Source organism: Ipomoea triloba, chromosome 14 (genome assembly GCF_003576645.1).
Source record: "Ipomoea triloba cultivar NCNSP0323 chromosome 14, ASM357664v1".
Classification (NCBI taxonomy): domain Eukaryota; kingdom Viridiplantae; phylum Streptophyta; class Magnoliopsida; order Solanales; family Convolvulaceae; genus Ipomoea; species Ipomoea triloba.
Genome location: NC_044929.1, coordinates 3406706 through 3421687, shown reverse-complemented (window position 1 = coordinate 3421687; position 14982 = coordinate 3406706). Strand labels below are relative to the sequence as shown.

At 33.7% G+C, this 14982-nt stretch overlaps 2 protein-coding genes across 2 annotated transcripts; one reads left to right on the top strand and one right to left on the bottom strand.

The window, feature by feature from the left end:
- Positions 1 to 6072: 6072 nt before the first annotated feature.
- On the bottom strand, positions 6073 to 8470 carry LOC116003669. Its single transcript, XM_031243572.1, has 2 exons — positions 8095 to 8470; positions 6073 to 6393 (listed from the first exon to the last, which is right to left on the bottom strand). The coding sequence occupies exons 1-2, from the start codon at positions 8451 to 8453 to the stop codon at positions 6189 to 6191; spliced, it is 564 nt and encodes a 187-aa protein (XP_031099432.1). The 5' UTR covers positions 8454 to 8470; the 3' UTR covers positions 6073 to 6188.
- Positions 8471 to 9969: 1499 nt separating this feature from the next.
- LOC116003642 (protein IQ-DOMAIN 31-like) lies at positions 9970 to 14898 on the top strand. Its single transcript, XM_031243542.1, has 7 exons — positions 9970 to 10089; positions 10346 to 10453; positions 11530 to 11826; positions 12092 to 12292; positions 12444 to 12515; positions 12883 to 14071; positions 14558 to 14898. The coding sequence occupies exons 2-7, from the start codon at positions 10382 to 10384 to the stop codon at positions 14587 to 14589; spliced, it is 1863 nt and encodes a 620-aa protein (XP_031099402.1). The 5' UTR covers positions 9970 to 10089; positions 10346 to 10381; the 3' UTR covers positions 14590 to 14898.
- The last annotated feature ends 84 nt before the right edge of the window (positions 14899 to 14982 follow it).

Here is a 14982-nt window from a genome sequence, read left to right as displayed (position 1 = left end):
TTTTTTTTTTTTTGGTTTTTGTTAAAATATGGTAATTGTACAATTTTAGTTAATGTCAAGTTAAAAGCTCCACTTTGAAGAAAAGTTAAGGACTAAAAGTGATTATACACTAAATGCTTTTGAGTATAATCACTTTTGGATTATTGTTCATCAACCATCACTATAATAAATGTGTTTGCTTATGAACTAAAGTGTAGTTTTCTTTTCTTTTTTTTTGAGAAAACTAAAGTGTAGTTGTTTTAATGAAATTTATGTCTGAAGTAAATGTTTAACAATCTATAAGAATTGTTAAATTGTCCATTTATAAAAATAAAAATTGTATCTGCATGTTATCAAATAGAGAAGGGTTTACCTAATGCACACGATTAGGACTAGTTATATGTTTTTCTCATCCCAAAAAAAATTGTATCAGATATAATCATTTACCTCATTCATAATTATTAGCTTGTAATATGTATCATTTACCTACAAACTTATTTCACTTTCAGACTTTAGAGTAATGACATTTTCACTTTTAATCATCAATTTTATTTGTTTTACTTTTATTTCTTGACATTTAAAAGCATTCTATTTTTAGTCCAAAATAACCTTACTTTGTGAAAATTTTGTCAAATCTTAATTTACTACGTTTAAAAAGTTTGATTTTGGACTTAAAGGGAAATGTTTGCATTGACAAGTTGAGGCTAAAAGTTGAATAAATCAAAATTGAAAATAAAATAAAAAAATAAATATATTAATATAATTTCAAAAAATTAAGAATAAAATAAACTTATGATACATAGATAGACGGATCGGATGTCATTATGAATTAATGAAAGGAGATCATATGAAATGATTAAAATATATTGAGAATCCATATCCATAATTAATAAAGACACATGGAATTCGAGGAATTGAACATTTGAATGTGCCCATGTGAGTGAAGGGTAACATTGGATCCGCAGGAAATTTTAAAATAAAAAACACAAAGAAAAAGGTATTCACTATTCTCCATGGCGGTGCGTTACGCCAAAGGCATATTAATTAAATTGGTAGTGGTAGGTTTGCGGCCATTGGTATGCATGGGTTTCTGTACTAGACCTTGTCATCTTGGTGTTAAAGTCAAAGTAATATCGAGTTCCCAACACTTTCATTTTTTTTAAAGTGTGTAATATTTGACGTTGACTATGTGTAATATATATATATATATATATATATATATATATATATATATATATATATATATAGAATTAGATTCAAATGAAAATTTCTGTTAACATGTGAACCTGTGTACCATTGTGCACCACTGATCTTGTAGTTTATAATGATTTTAACTTGGTAAATATTACAATACTACACCACTGCACCAGATGCACCATTCTACCATTCTTCATATCTCGGTCGTTCAATCTCACATCTCAACGGTGTAGATCTCGATCGTTCAATTTCACATCTCAATGGTGTATACAGTACATTTCATAAGTTCACATGATGGATAACACCGATGCACACTTGAAATGGACTATATGTGTGTGTGTGTGTGTGTGTTCAAATGCAGCGCTCTTTTCTTGTACCGTTGTGCAGATTGCACTATTAGATATGCGTAAATGCACCACAAAGTGAAAAACGTGGACTAATCTAAGTTGTCCATCTAGGATGATTAATAGCTTGAAAATAAAGGGAAAAAAACGCATGGTCAATTTTGAAGATTTTATATTTATGAAATTGACGCTGACTTTTTTTTCCCTTATTTTTCTTTATTTTCCAATCATTAGATCTATTAGATCGATGCTTAGTATTTGTCTACACTTCACAAAAGAAGTCTTGTACTCATGGAAACCTCACACACGCGCGCACACACACACACACATATGCATTGATCGTAAGAGAGAATTAAGAAGCCATCAGAGTTGTCGATCTAAGAAGATGTAATGGCTTTAAAGCTGAGAGACATTGAAATAATATGATGGTATTCTCATAGATAACTCAAAATTTATGTGCAACCAGTAGCACCATAGAGCGCATCCAATATAAACTGCACCATCAATAGTATAAAGTACATGCACACCATTGAGCGCATCCAATATAAACTGCACCATCAATAGTATAAAGTACGTGCACCAAACGATATCATTAGTTGCATTGAAAGTGACAATTTATTGCATTTAGAGTTCACATTGTAATGTTTAAGAGTTTAGTATTTATGATTTACCTTTGGGTTAGTCTTTTTATTGAGTTTTAGGATTTATCAACAAGTGAATCCCGGCCCGTAGTTTTGCTTAATTGTACTCTATAGTGTTGTTTAGTCACTTTAAAGTTCAAGTTATTTATAAAAATGTCATTGTATTTTTTTTTCTAATTGCTTCAAATTAGTTAAATCCTTACAAATAGACGACTTCGATGGTTCCTAGAATCCTAGTTTTCACCTAGATAGGGACTGATGCTCACAAGAGTGATCACACACAGCACACATGGGCAGTTCAACTGGTTAGAGGAAAAACCAGGAATCGAGTCTCACTAGCGGTAGTGTGGGGGCAACCTCTCCAAGTGAAATGGGCTCCTTGGGATATGTGTGTATGTATGTATGTACATACATGATTATACACATCAACTTGTCGATTTAATACAATTAAATTGATAACTTGTTTAATTGTTACAATTAAGTTAATTATCTGGTAAATTAGGGTGGTGTGTCAATTTTTAATAAAAATAAATTAGAAAAAATAATTTTTTTAAAAAAAATATAATGGTCGTTGGTTGTAAATCTTTTTCGACTTTTCTTTCTATTTTTTAAAAATTTTAAAATTTTAATTTTTTTATTGCGACATTATTGCTTTTACTAGTTACAAGTAATCTTTAGATGACCAACTATTTAGTTTGATTATATTACATTGAAAATTTAATATATTTAATTATGTATTTATATGTTTTAAAATTTTGAGAGCTAATTACTTTTTCATATAAACCTCTAGTGTCATTTCAATTTTTCACCTTAAAATGTTGTGTTTCTATGGCCGCTAATAGTAAATTTTGTTGAGTTTTTACACGCTATTTTAAGCTAGACATTAGGTGGAGGTGAGAGAAATAAGAAAGATAAGAAAAAAATATTGAATTTTTTCAGAAAAAGTGGTTCCCATTATTTTTTTAAAAACAAGATCCTCCTGCATGCGTGAAGAGCAACTATGCGCCCAGCTTTCACATGCCTGCTGGACGCGTAAATGCTCTTCACAACATTTTTGTTTTGTTTTGTTTTGTTTTTTTTTAATTTATTCAATATTGTTTTTATTTTGTTATTTTTTTCCTCTGCCATTTTCTCTTTTTTTATTCACACCTACAAAAATTCCTAAAAAATCACACAAAAAACCCATTGAATGTACTGAGATTAAATACAGTGTACCTCACCTAACCTAAATTAAGTTGTTTCCAAGAAAAAACCTAAATGAAGTTACAGACAACTAATCAATTGTTCATTAAATGAAATTGTAAATCCACAGTTACTATGCTACTCTTTTGGGTAGAAAAGGGACTGATGCTGGCCCACTAGATATTTTATTCATTATTGCACTTTGCCAAATATATCATGGGTCCCACTCCAGTGATGACTGATGAGTGTATCCAGCTTTGTGAACGGTGATGCTATACAGTTCGAGTTCAAGTAGATATACTCTATATTTCTACTTCATTACTTAGTATAAGTCATAATATATACATATGTTCGGGACTCATTTTCTAACAAACATGTTAAAAAATTTTGTTCATTTTTTTAAATAAACATGTTAGAATATTAGACTCATATTCTGGCAAGTAAGTTAGGAAATTTGGATCAAATGATTTTTCAATTCTATCTCATTTTTTACACCTAGACTCGAGCTCGCACCAAGAACCAATAAACAATACTGTTATGTGCATAGCCAATAAAAGTATAGTTCACGGTCTTAGGACATATTTTTATTTTCTTAGGTGTTGACACTAACACTTTGGTATAGTATGACACTCATACACTCTCAAGTATTGGTAGGAAGACCTCCTACATTGACACAACTCGTAAGGCGTCTTATCAAATTCCTTGCAGGGTATCTTACCTAAAAAGTAATCGCTTGTCAAATAGCTTCACCATACCGCACATATTTTGGGTTAAGCCCAAACTTATTAACACCACATTTATCATATATTTCAATGTGCGATTTTTACGTTTCGCAACACCATTAAATTGAGGTGCATAAGGTGTCGTATACTCGTGTACGATACTAATGCTTACATAGAAATCGCCAATAGTTATTTCGTATTCACTATCCCGATCATTTCTAACCCTTTTAATCTTACAATTAAGTTGATTTTCCATTTCATTTTTATAAACAATGATTATTATTATTATTATTATTATTATTATTATTATTATTATTATTATTATTATTTTATAGTTTTGTCTTTGCTCTTAAGTAAATACACTTGACAATAACATGTGATATCATCGATAAAAGTAATAAAGGGGGTGAGGGCGGATTAGTTATGGTTCTTTTAAAATTTTTGTTGTGTTTTACTTTTTTATAATGAAGATTTGAGTTTGTGTCGGTAGAAGTACATATGTGCTCTGGGTAAAGTTTTATGGTGCAAATGTAGAGGCAACCTAGCTTTGTCATGACAGGATTTGTTTGATGTAATTGTTCGACCTAATCTCTTGTTTTGTATGGATATTTTAGCACACAGGAATAATTTTTCTTGAATGGGACAAAGTGTAATCTCCAAGAACAGGAAAAAGATAAGAATAATTTAAGCATAGGTGTTAGTTGTACTTGACTTTGCAAATTTTCATCACATCATCATTATGGTAAGAAAATGTTATATTACGCGGGCTTTAACGTAGTGATTCATCGTCTGATTTGATGTTATGAGTGAAAATAATCGTGTGGAAGTTCAAATTCCATTGAAAATATAAATAGAAAAAAGATCGAGATGATGGAAGGTGTGGATTGAATCTCTTACTCAACTCACAATATACCTCTGCAGTAGCTCTTGAGACAGGGTCCTCTAGGTTTAGAATCACTCCACCGAAACTGGAATCACCTAAATATTTTGAAAAAAAAAAAATTGATATTGCCTTGCACTGTCCTGGGTGAGAAAATGTGATATTGGGACAAGGAATTTTTAAAGTCCAATTCAAGCTATGCATGCCTAGAATAACGAAGGACTGTACACACAAATTTAGTTTATTGGTTAAGTAAAGAATATTTAACCAAAAAAAAAAAAATCAAAGTTCGAAACTCGGTAGCGATACTGCCAAAAGTGGGTAATACCTTGTATTGCCTTCAGCTTCACTGATATCATCCCTCAGCCAGTCAGCCCATCTTTAATTTGGATCTCTCTAGTTACTTTAGTAAATCCAACATAGAAGTATTGGATTTTTATCTCGGATGTATTTTATAATTTACCTTATTACTTATTTGTCTTTTTATCTTTTTTTTTTTTTTTTTTTTNTTTTTTTTTTTTTTTTTTTTTTTTTTTTTTTTTTTTTGTTTGCACTTATACGATTCTTTGAAGGCAAAATCTCCTATGATCTGGAGATCATCTCACTGATTCGAATTTTTTATATGCATTACATTTTTTGCATAAGTATTACTTTCTCCGTCCCATTTTATGTATTTGGTTTGTTTAACAAGACTTGATTGAAGTTGTTTTTAATCCAATTTTTCATAATATTACGTTTAATATTAATATACAAAATTTATTATATCATTATTGATCTATTCTCTTCTTCTCCCAAAAAGTTGAATCGCCAACTTCAAGAACACCCACACCCTGACCCGAAAGAATACGTGGAAGAATGTAAACCACAGTAACTCAGGACTCAACAAACAAGGTAGTAGGCCCAATGTTGCGGTGTTCCAAACCTTAATCTCTTCTCTCAAATAATGCATATTGAAATAATGCATATTGAAATAGTGAGTTAAGCCTGTCCCGGCATCTATTCTCTTCTTCTACTACTACTAGTTGCTCATGCAATGAACATCCATTGCATAAAGCCAATCAAGCCAGACACATTTCTCCAAGAAACAGCTTCTCTTTTGCCAGAGAAACCTAATCCAACCACAATTCTTAGGGGTTCAGAAATTCAAACTGGATTCATTATCATAGCGAGTGAAGTGTTCATTACACATAACAATAATAATAATAATCCCGTTTGTAGAGAGGGAGGGATAATACCTAAAGGTTCATTCAAAGTTATAATGTTTGTCAACCTCTTCAGATACATCCCAAGTGCAGCTCATGCCCTTTGGGAACTCGACCAGGTCGCCCGCCTTAATTTCAACAGCTTCATTTGTTCCGTCTGGGTACACTTTCACCTTCCCCTTCAGCAGATAGCACGTCTCCTTGGAAGAGTATGTCCATGGGAATTTGCTCGGAGGGCATCCCCACCTATATATATACATAAATCATCACAACTCAGTGCTCTAGCTACACAAAGGCTCTGTTTGGCGCTACTAGCTTATTTTGAAATGCTATTTAGGGTAGCGTTTCAAAATAATCTATTATTTTAAGCTCGCCATGTTTTACCAAACAAAGTTTATAGCTTATTTGTAGCTTAATAAGATATAAGCTCTACCAAACATGGCCAAAATGCATTATTGGGCTCACAGAACTTTCCTTCTTCGTTGATTCAAATATCAACCCAGCTAACCTTGAGTAACAGTAAAATGAGATAGACGGCACAACTTCAAAATAAAAATGCATCACCAAGAGTTATTGATTGAGAAATTCATATTGTATCTAAACAAATGAGCAATCATGCAAATCATACATGCCAGTTCTGGCCTCACTATGCTAAAGTTCATCCGTAACATTTCACGGTTCATACGTTAAACACTTAAACCTAGCTAGTCCGGGCAAGAATCTAACATGCAGGCAAACAGAGAATTTTCATCACAAAGGTTTTCTCAAGGGCTTTTATTGACAGTCTAAGCGTAATTTATAGTTTTATGAAGAATTAAATGGTTTACAGTAACCTCAAACAACCTAAATTTACCGTGAATGGAATTTTTGAAGTAGTCACCTGACAAGATGTTAACAGTTGAAGTCATACATTTTCTTGAGAAATAATGTTCTAAAAGATCATACAGTGAATTCCATTATTATTTATTAAAAAAAAAAAAAAAAAAACAGAAAACAGTAAATGTGCAGTTGACAAAGAAGCTCTCTCTTGGTGTTCTGGATATTCAAGTTGCAGTCTCTAAAAACTAGTCCTTGCATACACCTTGCCATGACTTAAACTAGAGGTGGGACCAAGTCACCAAACAGCCCCAAGATTAGCCCAAATTAAAATATACACAAATTCTAATATACTTATTCATACTGAGGAATAAACACCAAATCAAATCCACTTCCACAATACATTATTGTCCAGACAAAAGGTTGCCTTCAATGCAATCATTTATTTCATTAATATCAACTATCAAGCAAAACGAGTAGAATAAGGCTATGTTTGGTATAACTAATTTTAAAGCTATTATAACTTATTTTAAAGCTACCTAAGTTATATAAAACATAAAAAACTTAAATAATAGCTTATTTTGAAACTACCCTAAACAGAGTTTCAAAATAAACTAGTAAATATTAGCTTTTTAAGCTAGATATGCCAAACAAGTCTAAATAGTACTATCTCATTTTACTGTATATTGGTTGAACCAACTTTTTCTTATTTGTTTATTTTCTTTAGTATTTTTTTCAATTTGATTTTTTTGAGTGTTTAAAGGTGCTTTTAATGCAGTTTCTAAATATATAAATTTTGCATACTAATACCAAATTTAATATTATGAAAAATTTAATTATCAGGTCGGGATAGCAAGACAAAACAATACTCAAGTGATGCAGAGGTTATGGTGGGGTGTTGTAAAGGAATCTGATTACATTGTGCATACACAAATGGAGTATTATCAGTTCACAGATTAGAAAAAAGAACATTTTCTTAATCTGTTGTGGGCTTGTGTGAGTAAATTAAACAGATTTTGCAAGAATTTTACTCCGTATATACTTATTCAGTGTGAATTAACCACACAAGACAAGATTAAAGAAAGAGTTCAAAAAACGAAGAGCAAAAGGGGGTGTGTGAGATGGAGTTACTTGGGCCAAGATCTGACTCCCAACTCAGAGAGTTTTGATTCCGGAGGGTCGGTGATGACCTTGATTCCGCCTTTCTCAGTGGCCATCACGCCGGCGTGAGGTTCCGTCGAAGCTCTAATCACGATTCGGAGTGCTCTTTTGGTTTGGGGCTTCACTGAACTGACTGAAGTAAAAGAAATGGAGTTGCGGCCCACGACTTTATACCTATTCTTGGGTCTGTTATTCGAAATATTGTTAGCGTTAGAAATGAAGCACCCGCACCCACTTAGAACAGTGACCATGGCTTTTTCCGTACCTTCTGAGTTCTGATTCACACCATACTCCAATTGTGCATATACCAAATACAATATTGCAACCATTCACCCTTGGCCCTTTGCCATCCACTCGTCCCTTATCATTTTCTTCTCCAATTTTCCTTTTCCTCTATTTCATTTAAAAAAAAGAAAAAGAAAATAGACCACGAGTTATTCTGAGCAACTCTCTAACTTTAGGAGGCACATTTAAACCAGTCGTTATACCATGGACCATGGTCATGGATCATGACTGATACTGCAGTTGTGTGGAACTGGTACTGCAGTTGTGTTGAACGGATACTGCAATTGTGTTGAAAGGAAACTGCAGTTGCGCGGAACAAGAGGCCGTGTCATCCGTCTGGAACTGCAGTTGTGTTGAACTGATATTGCAATTGTGTTGAACGGATACTGCAGTTGTGTTGAAAGGATACTGCAGTTGTGTTGAACGGATGAATGTACTCTGTTCCACGCAACTGCAATTTCCTTTCAACACAACTGCAGTATCTTTTCAACACAACTGCAGTATCCGTTCAACACAACTGCAGTATCAGCCATGATCATGGTCCACAATGCATTGTGGACCATGGTTCACCATATAATTTGCGCATTTAAACATGTAGGGAAAAAAACTACCACGACAAAATATCAACAGACGCTTGCAAGATCAAGAATTAATAGTACAACTAAGATCTCAGTCATATAAACAATAAGACAAATTCACAACTTCCTACACCATAATTTCATTGCATGACGATGTCATTTATGCTACCACTAGTAACTCAATTGCAAATGACACATTATCAACAAGAAAAAGACGACGTCATTTATGCTACCACTAGTAACTCAATCGCAAAGGACACATTATCAACAAAAAAAATAAGATGACAAATAGTGAAGATAAAAACAATGACAATGCTACCAAAAAGAGAACTAAGAAAACTCAGACAAATTCAAACCAAATGTAATATTTATTTAGACTATTGATTTTATAAAGTTGAAAATATTTATTTTAGTGACAATTATAATGAATATCCTATATTATCTTGCATTCATATACTTTGAATTACCTATTTAAATCAACAAATTTGTCATTCAATTACCTATACATGAACTTTTATTATATAATCATGCATTGATATACTTCAAAATATTTATTTAAATGTAAACATTCAATATTTGTATATTTACCCAATGCGGCCGTAAAACTAAGAGTATCCACATATGTGGATTGTTCATGATTTTAAGAACAAAAGTTGTCAACATGGAGGAGAGAAGTGCAAGAGAGCAGTGCAAGAGAGCGAAGCTTCAAGTTTATTATGCAAGTTCAAATTTTTTTAGAGATGTGGGATCTACATCTCTATTACACCACATGTGACAACTTTGCGTGGTTGTCACACCCTCGCTGGGTGTGTTACACCAAGCAAAAGTAATTTTTTTTCTTCATATGCATATTCTTTTTTCATAATCACACTTAAAAAAAAACAACAAAAAAATTACACTATTATGAAAAAATAAGCTTCAAATTAGCCCATAAGGTATATTGTGAGAAAAATTTCAAAACTTTCGAACAAAACTACAAAAATATCAATTACGGAGTAATATTTTCTGTTGTTGGGTTTCAGAGTAGAGAGTATAGTTGCCACTTGCCACTTTGCGGTGCTTCACGAAGCGAAGATGAAAATGCCGAGCTCACCATCGCTCTGTACGTCTCTCTCACACACACACATAAACATAGTTATTTATTTTATCAACCATTTTAAGATCTCTGAAACCTCACAATTTCTTTTTTTGAAATTCTCTTTCTTCTTTGGGAGCTCCTTAGTCTGTAGTTTGGATTTCGGGAGAGATGAAATTCATAAATTGTTATAATGTTGTGTTCGTACTATGTTTTTGTTAGCTCAGCACGAAAGTACCCTAAGTTTTAATTGAGTTTACATAATACAGAATTTTTATTGCAGGAAACGTGTTTTAAAATAGTGGATAACGTTGTTAGGATGGGGAAATCTCCGGCGAAATGGTTTAAATCCATTCTGGGGAAGAAAGGTTCCAAATCTGGTACATCAAAGGTGAGAAGTTGCTCGTAGGTTTATTTAGTTTAGAGCTACTCGAACAAATCGTTTGCACCAAATCTTAATGCTATTCATAATGGAGTGTGCTAATTCTTGAGTAGCCAATACTTTCTTCCCAAAAGGTTGAATCCCTAACCTAAGGCCTGAAAGAGCACATGAGAGGATGTAAATCATGATAACTCAGCTACATAGATGCTAGACCTTTCCTTATTGCAACTAAGGAGCCTCTTATTTTGAGAGGTTGCTCCCACATTGCGGCTTGTGTGACTCGATCCTTGCTTTTTTTTTTTTTTTTTTTTCCCAAACTTCACCTTTATGACCAATTGAGCTGTCTATGCGGGCTTGAGTAGCCAATACTTGAAAACACATTCCAAGTCACATTAGGGATTAGGCAGTACCACATTTGGTGCAAAAGATTTGATATAGATAACATTTTCTGGGTGTTGTAAGTTCAAGTTGCTTGGGATTATATTTATTTTACTTCTTTTTAGATATCATATTTCTTCAAGTTGGATGGCTTTTATTGCTCTATTTCCATTATTGATCTTTTTAGTAATTTGATTCATATGGTAAGGCAAATCCCTTATAGTCGATGTGATGTCCAAATGGTGAATAGGACCTATAATACATTACATTAGAGAGTGATTTTATTATGGTAAGGCAAATCCTTTACTTGAACCGTATTGTGGATTTGTCTTAATTATCACATATTGAATGCTATCCCTTTTACTTTCCATTTAAATCCTGTTTTGTAAGCTGCTCATACATTGTTTCTTAATTAAGCCAAAATGTTATGTTGGCATCCTAATAACATGATATATATGTAAATAACTTGCATATATTCCTATTTAAAGTTCATTCCGCAAAATTTACACATATTTTTTTCCTTCTTCTATTTAATTTTTTTAAGGAGCACTGGAGCACTTTATTAATAACAAAACTTGTTTCATAATTAAATACAAGCTACTTACTCAGTGATTTCATCATAGATAGTATGCAACATATTGTCTATCTTTTATTTTGTTTTCCAATAGCTTCTGGTTTTTAATTTCCAGTACTCTCCTTATTCATAGAAATCTGCAAGGAACAAAGGATCATTAGTTTCTGCCAAGGAACCAGCATCCACCTTGTCTGTGGACCCACCTTTGATTCCGGAACCTCTTCCTGATAACGTTAAACAAATAGAAAAGGATCCAAACTCTGAAAAAGGAGAGGCTGCAAAGTCGCTCAGTGATGAGGTGGTTAATACTTCTACAAAGCATGATGATGATGCAGGTGGGGCAACAACTCTTTCTCTTCCTGAAGATTCTCAGAAGCTGAGGCTTGAGGAAGCTGCAACAAAAGCACAAGCCGCTTTTAGGGGTTATCTGGTAACTCTTATTTTAAGGATTTGTAATTGTGAGAACTTTTATAGAATATGTCCCTACTTAATCAGGGTACCACTCGATCAAATTAGTTGGTTTTTACAAACTTCAATAACTAAACTAATCTTGTTCATTAAAATATATTGATTTCACTAGTATATAGTCTTATCATCTTTCGACTTTATTGTATATGTGATCGTTTATTTATAGCTAATGTAAAAGATCTTTTTGGTGCCTTTAGTAATGCTAATGATTACTTCCCTCTTTGAAGGCTCGTCAAGAATTTCAAACTCTCAAGGGCATCATAAAACTTCAAGCAGTGATTCGTGGACATTTGGTCAGAAGGCAAGCTGTTGCAACCTTATATTCACTTCTGGGTATTGTTAAGATTCAAGCAGTCATACGGGGTCAACTAGTTAGGCAGTCAAATGTTGAAAGTGGAGTGCTCATAAAGCAAACACTGGGAAATCAGGTAACCTCCGATTGAAGCTTGCATGTTTCGTTGTATTAAGTATTAACAAATGAGTGGTTTCCACTTTTTCTTTGCCTTGTCTATCCGGTTCTAAGATGACTGACTTTAATTGTGTTTTTCATTGTGCCTTTCCTCTTTTGGTATGCTAAAGGCACTAGGTTATTCTAAAACTAAGACACCTATTCCACCAGAGCAGCTGTTGAAGAATGTTTTCACTGAAAAGGTATATCATTGTACTCAATACTCCTGGATTCATTTCTTCTTGATGTTTACTTGCACAGTTGCACCACAAAATGCTAATAATTAAGTTATTATATAAATGTAGGCATACAACTGGTGCAACATTTTAAGCATTGTTCAGAAAATATACATTACTAGAAACAATGTTGGTTTCAATATTCTTGATGTTGAATAATGGATATCATAGACTAATTCATATTGGATACAAAAAATGCAGTCACTTCCCTTCACAATAATGGTGTTTACTCTAGCATTGAAGAGCTATTACTATTTAACTGTATTTCTGTGTTTTTGTCATCTGAATCGATATAGTTTCTAGTGCTTGATAATTTTTTTTCCATTGATGTCAGCTACTTTCTTCATCACCTAGTGCAATGCCTCTTCAGCTTCAGCATGGTCCAGGGGAGCCAAACTCTGCTCATGAATGGTTAATGCGGTGGACAGTATTACAAGTTCGGGTTGCAGATTCTCAGCCTAAAGAGATTTCTAACTCAAAGGACCAAGGAGGTAAGAAAGACCAAGCTATACATAGCCAAAGTGGGCGAAGATTGCGTTCTGATAAGATTGAGAATGGATCAAGTCATCCTAATGTGGAGTCTGAGAAGCTTAAAAGCAACACAAAGAAAATACCACACCATTCTCTGAAATCTATTTCCGAGCACCAAGGAAATGAGATTGAGAAGGTTAAACGTAATCTGAAGAAGATCTCCAAACCTATATTGGAAAGTTCTGTTAAGTCAGAGGTTGATACTGACAGTTCAATGCAAAATCTTCAGAAATCAACAAGCACTCTTGCCCCTGAGCTTTCAGAGAAGGGTGGCAATACTCCATGTTGTGGACCAGAGAAACCTGCTGATTTAGAAACACTTCCTGAAGGATTACCAATGGCGACATCAGTCAATGAGTTGTGTAGTCTTTCTGCTGATAAAGAAACTCTTCAGTCACAGGTTGGTGATACCAATGGTTCAAGGCAAAACCTTACAAAGTCATTTTGTACTGAGGCTCTTGAACTTTCAGAAGGATGTGACAGAACTCCAACTATTGAACCTACAAAACCTGCTGATGTAGAAACTCTTCCGGAAAAGCTATCAAATCTAGCATTGATTACGGAGCTTTGTGACACTCCGCCGTCCAAAATTAAACCTGAGCCAGTTGCTGATAAGAATGAGGATATTACAACATCAGATAAAGGCGTAAACAACAATCATGTGCAGAATGAAGATGAGAACATCAAGCATAGCCAGAGAAGAGCCTCATTATCTCTAAAGAATGATGTAGATGTAGGTGTGCGTACTGCAAGAAAGGTACCCAGCTACATGGCTCCAACTCAGTCTGCTAGGGCTAAGGTGAGGGAGCAGGCATCACCCAGGTTTGAGCAAGAAGTATTGGAGAACAATGCCCTAACCAGACGCTATTCTATGCCATCTTCAACTAATGGGAAGATGAGTTCATCACCCCAACAGCAGAGGCTGGTCCAAGCATGTGGCAGAGATGGAATTAAAATTGATAGATCTTTGTCATTTTCCAGGGATGGTTCAGGTTAGTTTTTATTTATTTATTTATTTATTTATTTATATATATACCTCTACCTCATACATAAAGACATGCAGGCAGTTCTATGTTGATGAATCCTGCTTTTCCTTTGTTATCTTAGATTTTATGGTGTCTCATTGTGAAGTCCTGTTTATGCTTGACAACTTTTCTTTGCTAAACATAGGGGTATGTAAGTATGTTTGCTAGTTTGTAGTCTTAATCCATGAGCCATTTTCTCTTGCCGATTTGTAAAAAATAGTGAATTTGTTTCATAACATGCAAGAAGAAATGATGGTATTATGTCAATTGATATCTTGAATAGTTCAGTGGCATATTGTGCATATGGCAGAGCTCATCTAGCATCTTATCAGCCTTAACTAACTCATTTATTTAGGTTGTGTTAATCAATCATATAACTTATGCTATAATCCTATAGTATGCTGAAAAAGTGCCACACCGTGACATCCATTTCTTTTGGTTTTTTAATTTCAGATAAGGTGGTTCGGCCAGAGTGGAAGAGGTGATATTGCAATAGCCTATGATTAACAGAAAGTTACCATCTTTATTCTTAAAGGAAAGGATGTGAACAGAGCAATGCTTTGTTTTGTTCATCATGACTAATTGTAGTAATAGAAAAGGAATTAACTTATGAAAGCATGTGGATTGAATGTCTCTTTGAGTCTTTGATACTATTATTAGTCTTTTTGCGCGGGATAGGTTATACTTAACAAGCTTTCCTTTTTTGAGTAGTATTAACTCTATTACAATGTAATATCTATCTACAGTTATGCCTTTTGACCACCAAGTCTTAGCCATTGTTTGATTCTTAACAAGCTCTTCCTAGTTTGGTTTTGTTTTCCCCTTATGTTTGCAAGTAGACTGGATATTAGCTATTTACTCCACAGCACGGCCAAAGC

What these genes read in the sequence shown, in the direction of transcription:
- LOC116003669 (XM_031243572.1), bottom strand. Translation starts at nt 8,453, where the DNA reads ATGGTTGCAATATTGTATTTGGTATATGCACAATTGGAGTATGGTGTG. An exon ending in GGAGTCAGATCTTGGCCCAA is followed by an intron (nt 6,394 to 8,094) that starts GTAACTCCATCT and finishes GTATATATATAG; the next exon opens with GTGGGGATGCCCTCCGAGCA.
- LOC116003642 (XM_031243542.1), top strand. Translation starts at nt 10,382, where the DNA reads ATGGGGAAATCTCCGGCGAAATGGTTTAAATCCATTCTGGGGAAGAAA. An exon ending in CCAAATCTGGTACATCAAAG is followed by an intron (nt 10,454 to 11,529) that starts GTGAGAAGTTGC and finishes CCTTATTCATAG; the next exon opens with AAATCTGCAAGGAACAAAGG. An exon ending in AGAATGTTTTCACTGAAAAG is followed by an intron (nt 12,516 to 12,882) that starts GTATATCATTGT and finishes CATTGATGTCAG; the next exon opens with CTACTTTCTTCATCACCTAG.